The sequence below is a fragment of the Salvelinus sp. IW2-2015 genome, linkage group LG20 (assembly GCF_002910315.2).
Source record: "Salvelinus sp. IW2-2015 linkage group LG20, ASM291031v2, whole genome shotgun sequence".
Lineage (NCBI taxonomy): Eukaryota > Metazoa > Chordata > Actinopteri > Salmoniformes > Salmonidae > Salvelinus > Salvelinus sp. IW2-2015.
Genome location: NC_036860.1, coordinates 16,232,107 through 16,243,205, shown reverse-complemented (window position 1 = coordinate 16,243,205; position 11,099 = coordinate 16,232,107). Strand labels below are relative to the sequence as shown.

Sequence of the window (11,099 nt, the reverse complement as noted above, 5' to 3'; positions counted from 1 at the left end):
ATAGTTTTATGTAAAAAAAGGCTAACTAACTGTGTAATTTCACTATTTTTATTAAATTCACTGAGGACGGTCCTCACCTTCCTCTTCCACTTGTGCAGCCACATTCGTTAAGTACTGGTTTTATAAAAGCAGTGTAGTTGTGGAAAGCAGCACCCTCTGGTGGCCCAAGTTGGAAATAACATCCTTGTGGCTAGCCTGGATACCTGTCTGTTTGTGCCATCACGCAACACCTTGTCATGCCATAATGCCAAACATGTACAATGGTACTGACAGTAAACGGAAATAAGATGTAAACTCTCTCAATTGATCTAAAAGCAGCCCAAATTCCTAAGGCCAGGCAGATGTATTAGATTACCTCTATTCACGAGGGTGGCCGGCGTAGCTCCATGAGACATTTGTGTCATGTGAGAGGAACCGTCTTACTCCAACAGAAGTCAATGGCCATGAGCAGAACCACAAAAAAGACATCACTAAGTGTGGTGCAAAAATACATGTGATTATATTAGTGATAAAGGCCTAGTTTGTTTAGAATATTAAAGCATGCCCTGACACTACACACAAGGGTAAATTAGACTTTAGCAACCACCAAAGGGGGAAATTAGCATACAGCAGCCATAAACACAGCAATAGAAATGATCACATGTAAATTGATAAAGCACTTTAATTTTATAGTTGTTAAAGGTTGATTGAACATAACTGTAAAGAATAAGTGAATGGAATTTCAAATCATGACATTTCTTGCATTCAGAGTATTGACAACGCCTACAATATAAGGGGTGCGGCCAATATCCTATTTCAAAAAGCTAACAGAGGATGAACCATCCCAACGTATTCGTCTGGGTTGTATTCACTAAACACCAGAAAGAAACATGGGGAGGGACTATCTGAACTTATCCAATAACTAGTTTTTCGCTGCAAAACCTTTGCTAGTGTGCACTAACACTATGCTGAAATTGCAAATTGTGATGATTCACGATTCCATGATTTAATCAATATATTGACACAGCCAATACCTAAGCCCTGAAAACAGCAAAATAGACAAAAGACATCAGTCAGAAAATAAGTTTTATTGCAATACACAGGTTCTTTTTGCTTTTCCTCTGCTGTGAACTTTGCCTGCCAGGCACTCCAACACTCAGGGGTTAAGGTGGCACCAGGAGACCTTTTGCGTTCCAGACTGCCTGCAAACCGGCCCCACTACACAAACCAATGATCGATTTAATACCGCGCCATTTACAGTCGGTTGATGCAGTTATTAACCAGGTTTCCATCCAACCTTTTTATGCGAGTAAAGTAGGTCCCATTTAACTTATTTTTTTTATTCAGTACATGGGAATTTAATAGCAAAATAAATGTTTATGTGCAGTATGCCATCACACAATCTTTTATCCACAAGTCAATTTGATAGAAACATCGTGGGAAAACCCAAATATTGTTTTTATGCAGATTTGGAATTATTCGCATGAAAATCAGTTGAATCTGTTATCCGGGCTATGCCAGAAGCAAACACCCTCTTAATATATGCTGAACCAAAGTCATAATTAAAAGGTGTATACGCTGACGAGAAACTAGTCATACTGGTTACTGACATTAAACCYCTTATCCATGTGTTGTAAGATTTGGTGCGCAACTGCTACGTAGGCAGCCTGGAACGTGGTACGGTGTGTGGGTGGCTAGGGGTGACTTAGGGTTTTCAAGTCCCCACCCGTATTTTGCCCGGTCATGTACTATTCCAAAGTTCATATGTGTACAGCAGCCGTTTTAATTTAAAACATAAGAGGCCTCCGAGTGGACACCATCCTCTGATAACAGCAAGCAATGGTAACAGAGCAGGAAACAACCACAACATACAATACATTCGGCCATTTGCATGGGCGATATATAAAATCATAATGGAATTTATTCCGAAGAACAAGAACTTTTGGGGGTGGGCAATACATAATGGGTACTGCCTGTAGCGCTTTGCTTTGCACTGACTAGTTAGTCGATTTTTTGCTTTTTTCTCCCTGAACAAGTTTGCTTCTGGCTCCAGACAGAGACTCAAGATAGGTTTGATTATTAGAGGAGCGAGAGAAAAGGAGTGGGATGAAATGGAGGACAGAATGAACATGATAAAGGGGATAGGTGTTATTGTCAACAAAGTGACAGTAAAGAGTGATTGTGATCACTTAAGGGCTTACTATGACAATGGGCATGGGCAACAAACAGAGGTCTCAATGCCAACACAAATACACTGCTGAGTCATACACTGAATTCTAAATGGAATTTAGAATTTCCATCTGGAACCTTGATGCCAGTGATTGTTTTTGGTATAACTGACTAAATGAACTCACCCTGCCTTTGTAATCAACACAACATTCAAAACCATGTAATAAAAAAAAACACTTACAGCAAGAAATAGAACCCTTGCAATGAAACGGAAATGTAACCATTTTGAATGATTGGACAGGAATTTAGCCTGTAAAAATGATTGTTGAGAATTTTCTTCCAGCTTGATAGCCACAGAAAATAAAATGAACAGTGAGGGAAGGACAGAGTGAATAGGGAAAATTAACAGAACAGAGAATAATAGTGGGCATAGGTTGTGCCCCAAATGGCACCCTGTTCCTATACAGTCCACAAATTTTGACCAGGGCCCATAAACTAGCGTCCTGTCCAGGGGATGTACTTGTACATCAAGCAGRCTCAKGCTACAGAAACAAGAGATCCGTTCTGGCTCGGACAAGGGTTACTTACTTATATAGGGAATAGAGTGCCTTTTGGGATGCATACATGAATAGAGATTGGATGGAGGAGCTGGTTCAGTAGAAGACCACACTAGACTTCCCTCCTGGGGGGTTAAGGACCTTGTTGTGGGAGCGGGGGCGGGGGCCGAGGTGGGGCTCGTGGTCCTTCAGTGAGAGCTCACTAAGGGAGGCCTCTGGCTCTGGCTTCTTGGCCGAGGGAGCAGATGCAGGCTCCACTGCTACTTTGGTGGGTGTGGGGGGAGGGGAGGCAACGTTCTCTTCCTTCACCTCCTTGGCCAGGATCTCCTTTGGCAGAGGAGCTGAGAYCAAAAGGGAAAGAGGAATAAAAGAGAGAAAAAGATGAGAAACCGAGCGAGATTTACCTGGTACATTAGACTTGGTGTCAATGCATCTTAAAGAAACCGATGTGTAATTAATTACTATGCAATTATTAGYTCATTATTATTAGCTGGGTCAACAAGTAATTTCTAGCAACTGCCTGGTTGACAGCGGGCTGTAAAGTGTTAGCAATAACCCATTATCAGTGTCAAACTCACCTGGGGGCTCGGGTATGGGCATGGGACTTTCACCCACAGAAATGTTGTCCTGGGAATAATAGGGATAACATGTCAATATAGCCTACACATCGTGTAAATTAGCAATCCATAACCATTAGTAATTTGGAATGGGAGAGACAAGGGGGACAAGGGTGGTCTGGATTACCTTTGGCTTGTTGGAATGGGCTTTGACCGAGGGAGGGGCGCGCTCTAACCCCCCGAATATGTTGCTGGTGTTGCCGCCTGAAGGTACGGGTCGCCGTTGCTCAGCTGGGGCATCTGGAGAACCAAATATCCCACTGCTTTTACCTCCTGCATTAAGGACAGCGAGTCAAATATTATTTTTTTAATTCATCAGGAATTTGACCTGGTGAAATGGCTCGGTCTACGCCCTTACATTAAAAAGTGAACATTATTGAAGGCATTGAAGAAAAGACCAACAAGTCAAATCTCTTCACATTTTCAATACTCAAACCTCTTATCTGAACCATTACTTGCAACATGACGACTATACCCCCTCCAAACAAATTGAACCAGGCCACAAACCTCCACATTCACACACAAAGCTCAGTCCTACCCTCACTATGCTACAGCTATGGTTATTGTGAAGAGCTTGTTGCACAGCCTGGACTGACATGAGGCAATACATTTCACAGTAACATTTGAAAATATGGGTGTGTGCAGTCATAARTATTTCTAGACCATTCTACCACAGAGGCAGAAGGGCTGAAAGCTGGAAGCCAACCAGCTCGATGTGCAGAGAAACAATAGAAACTCATGATAACGTTTTACTTTAACCATCTCTGAAACTTGGCCTCAATATAGACATATTGATCCAGTCATGTGATGTCATTAGATTACATGTGGCCCAAACTTCGTTTAACTAATGAAAATCTCGGTCACGGTTTCCGTTAGGAACATTTTTGCAGCAGATATTTTAATTTACCGGACATCCATATGCATCCAGTGTGTACCGCATTAGGGCGTCCACCAACTGTACTCAAAATCAGATTTAGATTATTGTAATTCATCTTAACAGAATAGAAATTAGCCTGTAACGATGTTTCGCTTCCAAGTGCTACTGAATAAGCTAAATTTAAATGCACAAACTGTGCATGATACACATCATTACTCTAGTTTATCAATCCATTCCAAATCTTTATACTATACGACAGCATATGTAGATCTTGCCTAGAGCGGCAGCAGAACTGCTAAGACCGGGCCTGGGGGAAAAAATCTATCTAATTTACTTGCATTTGAAGCGGACCTTGGCCTGCTCAAAGTTAGCCGCTGCTGTTCGGAAGTCAAAACTGTCCAACTCCTCGGAGCAGCTTGCGATGAGCATCATCCTCGTTACTTTGTCCTCAAGAAGGTGTGATCTTGAGGCCATCTATACTCTGTTTTGGAGAAAGAATCCCCTCGGTGTGAACACTAGAAACGGGGATAATCAATATTTTTTTTGCAATGGATAAAAAATATTTTTAAAAAAATCGGACAATTTGGATGGCAACCATTTAATTTATTGGCTTTTCACTCATTTATTTTTAGCCAAAAGACAGCATTTACCGGCTAACGTAAACCCTGGCCAGGGTGTAATCCTACACTGGACTCAACACCGAATAGGCTGGGCTGTTATTTCACTGCATGGAATGACAATGGGCCTAACACTGATCGATACTAGGCTAGAGTAGTTCCTTGGCATACACATCACTGACAATCTGAAATGGTCCACCCACACAGACAGTGTGGTGAAAAAGACGCAACAGCGCCTCTTCAACCCCAGGAGGCTGAAGAAATTTGGCTTGGCACCTAAAACACTCAAATTTTCCAGATGCACAATTGAGAGCATTATGTGGGGCTGTATCACAGCCTGGTATGGCAACTGCACCGCCAACAACCACAGGGCTCTCCAGAGGGTGGAGCGGTCTGCCCAACACATCACCGGGGGCAAACTACCTGCCCTCCAGGACACCTACACCACCCGATGTCACAGGAAGGCCAAAAAGAACATCAAGGACAACAACCACCAAAGCCACTGCCTGTTCACCCCGCTATCATCCAGAAGGCGAGGTCAGTACAGGTGCATCAAAGCTGGGACCGAGAGACTGAAAAACAGCTTCCATCTCAAGGCCATCAGACTTAAATAARCATCACTAGGCGGCTTCCACCCGGTTACGTATCCCTGCAAATTAGAGGCTGCTGCCCCATATACATAGACTTGAAATCACTGGCCACTTTAATGATGGAAAACTAGTCACTTTAATGATATTTACATATTTTTGCTTTATTCATCTCATATGTATATACTGTATTCTATTCTTCTGTATTTTGGTCTATGCCACTACTCATCCTAATATTTATATATTCCTTAATTCCATTCTTTTACTTTTAGTTTGTGTGCATCGTTGTGAACGGATAGATATTACTGCAGTGWTGGAGCTAGAAACACAAGCATTTCGCTACTCCCGCAATAACATCTGGCACACATGTGTATGTGACAAATCAAATTTGATTTGGCTGGTTGAGTCTTGTGACACTGAAGGGACCAGATAAGAATTGACCTGTTGCCCTTTTCAATACACACGTCAATGCAATCCTAACAGGTTTTGGGGAAGAGATTGTGAGTAAGTTCACACTCATCAATGTCTCCTTTTCTGAACCTAAAAAAGGCTAACATAGCAKCTTAGTGGCAGTTTTCACACCACATAGACCTGAAAAGGCTCTGACAGCTCCAGGACCAGGGAGCCCAGTCAGGGGCCCTCTCAACTTGTAGGAATAATCTTCCCTTTCCACTCTATTGTGCTGACATGAACTGTACTTTCCTGGCTCTGATATTTTCCTTTCACATAGTCCTTTCTATCATGGTTCCAGCATCTATGGTGGCTGCGTAAACTTTATTTTGTATTAAGGACTAAAAGAACAGACTGCCACCCATTGTTTGGAAGCATAACCAGGCCCGTGAAAAGCAGCTTGGATCAATTGAGCCCAGTAGTGTGAAAAGGGTATTTGTATGCACAGTAAGGGGCCTTCTATTTCTCACCTGGGGGGTTGGTTCGTCTGATGACACCCTGGGGCTCTGGCGGGGCGAAAAGGTTGGAGGCCATCTTGTGGGGCCGTCTCGACGCAGCTGCTTCTTCCTCATAGCCACCGAACAGGTCGCTGGAGCCACCTCCCGGGGGACGCAGGACTCTGAAAAGAAAACATCAGAATCATGTTGGTTCACGTAGAATAGTGTTCCCAACCTTTTTTGGTTACTGTACCACCAAATGGATTTTGCTCTGCCCGCTGTACCCACTCATGTGCTTTATCAGTAGGCCTATGGTCTCATGAGTCTTCGCAAGAAACCCCTGTGGATAGGACAAATACACCAGTGCTTCCTTGTACCCCTGGTTGGGAACCACTGATGTAAACTATATAGCCTGTAGGCCAAACTCCACAGTCAGCATTCAACATACACAAAGGAAGTCAGTGCCTGGGGTTAATAAAATTAATAGAGACGTTTCAGATCCAGACACGTCATCATACATCAGAGCGCACAACAGGACATTGTACTGTCTACACTCAGTTTGTTGTTTACATTTTTAAAAAATCATTAAAATGGTTTATTCCGAACTAAAGTTTTGTTGCTAAGGATTCCACGACACGGCTAGCCTTTACGGATGGGACTGCAAGTTTGTGTTCATTTACCTATAAAATGGGCTGATGGTGAAGTAGACATACTCGGTATTCATATCACAAAATATATAAATAAGCTCTCCACAATGTATTTCAGTAGAAAACTTGTAAAAATAGACAAGATCCTGCAACCATAGAGAGGTAAATACCTGTCTACTTATGAAAAAACTGCCCTGATTATCACTCCTTAGTCATATCTCAGTTTACTCACTTATGGCGCTGCCTACTCCTGATGATAAGTTTTTCAAATAAAAAAATATGAGCAAAAAATATTTTGCTTTATCTGGGACACTAAACCAGACAAAATAAAACGTGCCTATCTATATAATGAATTGGGTGGGTTGAGATTATTACATATAAAAGCACTAAACTTCTCTCTAAAAGCTTCACTCATTCAAGTTTTATTTGAACCCTAAATGGTTCTCAAGTAGATTACTAAGAAAAGATCATCCATTGTTAAAAAAAAAAGAGGCCTTTTTGCAGATTGCCATGTCTCATTTTCAATTAATTGAAAATAATACTTTTTCAAAGTATCTCTCTTTTTCAAACAAGCACTGCAGAGCTGGCTACAGTTTCAATTTCACCCCCCTGAAAAGATAGAAGAAATATTACAAATATTATGGCTGAACTCAAATGTGCTGGTTGATAAAATACCTGTATTTATGGGAAAGATGTTTGAAAAGGGTATTTTTTTCTTAAATGATATTGTAAATTGGAATGGTAGAGTTGTCCTTCATGGAGTTAACAGAATTGTATGGAAAGGTCTGCTCAATCCAAGAGTACAATCAATTGATTACAGCATTGCCCCAAAAATGGAGGAGGCGGGTGGCAGCAGGAGGAGGTAGGGAACTGGTCTGTCTGCCCAATATAAAGGATCAAAACTGGCAGAGGAATAAAAATAGCATAAATAGGAAAGTATTCCAGTTTCATTTGAGGACCAGGATGTTGACAACTGTGCCATACAGATCGCAAAATAGTTGGGAAGAGATTGTTGATGTACTGATTCCATGGTACAGGGTGTATGAGTTGATTTATAAAACAACGCAAGACTCAAGACTTTGTGCTTTTCAGCTAAAGTTATTATATAGAATTCTTGCCACCAACAAAATGTTGAATATTGGGGCATAAAATCAACGAAGCTCTGCAGATTTTGTTGTGAGGATACAGAATCAATAAAACATTTATTTTGGTATTGCCCTCGGGTAGCAGCCTGTTTCTTGTCTCAGGTTCAGGAATGGCTGAAAACGCATAGCATTGATCTAAAATTTACCCTAGAAATAGTACTGTTAGGAGATCTGGAGAGACCGGGTCAGTCAATTACTAATACTCTTAGTAAAAGTATTTATCTTAAACTAGCAATCTGTGGATTCTATTCGWTTYGATAGATTGTACGTTAAACATCACAGCATAGTTCAAAGATATGTGTTGCGTAGAAACCCAAAGTGGGTGGCCAGCAGAGATAGATGGGATGGGCTGAGGGAAGCTGAGGGTTGGTATGTGGAATTGGAGACAAGAGGGAGTGGAGTTGCTGTGAGAGAGATAGAATGGTCAAAGATAAAAGTACAGAAAAATAAAACATAATATAAAGTACATTTGAATGACACTAAGTGGCAGTGTTTTTAGAACTAATGCCGGTTTGCCTGAGGCTGATGCCGTGCAGGTGTTTGTACACATGCATATATACACACACACACTCATTCAAATAAACACATACAAGAACACACATACATGTAATAGCGCCAGACATGCACACAAACATATAAAGTTGGCATTGCTGTTATGATTTTAGTTGTCCTTAATGTCCTGTTTTCTTCTGTCTTTTCCTTTTTTTTCTCTTTAGTTCATTCTCTTGGTTGTTGGTGCGTTGGGGGGGTTCTTGGGGAATGGAATTAATTGTATTTTATTTATTATTTTCTTTCTGGGGGTGGACCGTGGGAGGGGTCTCAAATGGTTGAGGGACAGCTATTGGGGAACTGTGGGGGGGATCTTGGAGAGTTCGGGTTCACGTTCTTTGGCCTGGTGGTAGATCGGTCAACATACCCTTGAGCAGGGCATTGACCCTGGATGCGTCTGTGTGTCGCTCTGAATGGGAATCTGTTGGATGACTGGTATGATGTAGTTATTGAGCGGCTTCACTGCAAGTACATTGTATGTTTCGAATATTCAATAAATAATATTTTTTTTAAATAATAGAGAAGGTACCATAACGAAAAGGTGCATATAGCAAAATATAGGAATCGAATATTCTGCATGCACAACTTCTTATTTAACCTTCCTGTTGTGTTAGTTTCATGTTAAATAATTTGGTGTCCCCGGTCCAAAATGACCGCCCCATTATAGCTGATCAGAAATCCATAAAAATACATACATTATCACCTAATGTTGTGTTAAATCTTTATCAACTTAAGTTATTGTGAACATTACAAGTTTTGAACTTCTATTTGCTATGTATGGCCTTTAGGCCTCATTGACCTGAGCTCATATGACTTGTTTTTGAGTTAAAAGAAGCATAATGTATGGAGAATTTTGACTATAACAAATACTCAGATGAAACATATTGTGCTATTTATCACAGACTACTTTGTGTCAAAGTTTAACAACCACTCTCTCCTCCTCAACAGTGTCATGATCAAAGATATGATCAAGAGCCTCAAATACACTATATTGTTTGGTCATTGTGCTGCCACAGATTGAATTGTGAGCAAGGCCTCAAAAAAGCTTTTTATATCAGAGCTGCGAGAAAAGTTATAATATTGAAACAATGTTCCGATTGTTTGTGATGAATGGGCATGTGCCTCTACTCAATTTTATACACGAATTGTAGTCTCACCCATTCATTTTRGACCCAGGAACACCACAGGTGTACAAAAGTTAAATTAAAACACCCAAAATGTAATGATAATCATCAAAATGTATTTCGTGTGTTCAGATGCGCTGTGTGGACAAAGTCATGGAACTTTATGTCACTCAGATTAAATTAACTACATTTTTCAGAGAGAAAACTTGTAAATCGGTCCAATTCGACCGGAACACAACAGGAGGGTTAAGACAGGCCACATTAGCTGTGGCTAAAGACCAAATAATCTAGTTATTTACTAATTGTACCACAGTATGACTGCAGGCTACATAGGACTACTGACTTAAGTAACGTTACTGTTTAAAAGTCACATTTAGCTGTGTAGCTGATCATACAACTCAATAGTCACAGAACACATATTTAGCCAGTTGCTGTTCTTGAAAAGTTCGCAGTGGGGCTAGACAACCATAGTTGAAAGAGCAAAAAAAAAAGGTGAAATATACCCAATTACCCTTACTGTTTAGAAATAGGTTGTTGTAAACGGGGTGTGGGTGACTGTGCCCATTTTGAAAATGCAAGTAACAGAGAACAATGAGCGTCATATAAATTAGCTGGCTACGCTGCAACAAAAAAAAATATTCCACGAGCTTCCATTTCCGCAGCCCCCAAAAAACCCCGCCCTGCTGCGTCGGGACCAAAGCCCATGGAAGCTAACTACCTGTACCAAACTAAAAGTTAAGTACTGACAAAACGGAATATTGTATCACTAACTTGTCTTATAACTAGTTAACGTTACTATCATCAGTGTCATCTAGCAAGCTACATTGCTTGCGGGCTCGCGGCCAATGAACATACGGTACTTTTCAAAAACATAATAGCTAACATTAGCTAGTTGCTTGAATTTTGCCTGCTGCAAATAAAACCTGTGGGTGCAATTCCATGTTACCTTGAACTTGGCTTTGCGCCATTATCGAGTCCTGAAAACATGTTCGTCGAAGTCATTGTGATGGCTGTCTTCGTGTGGGGGAGATTGATGTCGTAGCTAGCTCGATTTAAAAAAAAGTTTTGTTGAGTGCGTGTTGCCTTTCAGAAACCGGGCAAAGCCCCCTCCCACTCGATAGGATGAGCCAGCAATGGGAAGAGCCTCAATGGTCAAAAATATTATCAGTCGAAAGGTATGACTAATTTCATTGGTTAAATTACTAAGGATATAACGCCCTCTTTCCATTGTGATTTGGCTTTCCGCCTGTCTGTCAAATTGGGTGCACGCGGTTTTACTCGCCTGGAATGGCCAGGACTTTGAGCGGCATTTCCATAACTGGAAAACGAACCAACATTAAAAGT

General features: G+C 41.1%; 1 protein-coding gene across 2 annotated transcripts; it reads right to left on the bottom strand.

Moving 5' to 3' along the window:
- Window positions 1–1,052: 1,052 nt before the first annotated feature.
- On the bottom strand, window positions 1,053–10,874 carry jpt2 (Jupiter microtubule associated homolog 2). 2 transcript variants are annotated; one of them, XM_024011878.2, is made up of 5 exons: window positions 10,702–10,874; window positions 6,324–6,472; window positions 3,450–3,562; window positions 3,284–3,332; window positions 1,053–3,046 (listed from the first exon to the last, which is right to left on the bottom strand). In XM_024011878.2, exons 1-5 carry the CDS (start codon window positions 10,755–10,757, stop codon window positions 2,802–2,804), a joined length of 612 nt encoding a protein of 203 aa, XP_023867646.1. In that variant the 5' UTR covers window positions 10,758–10,874; the 3' UTR covers window positions 1,053–2,801. The 2 variants fall into 2 exon arrangements, with proteins under 2 accessions (XP_023867646.1, XP_023867645.1); XM_024011877.2 differs by having other exon boundaries at window positions 3,450–3,595; window positions 10,702–10,872.
- Between the last annotated feature and the right edge of the window lie 225 nt (window positions 10,875–11,099).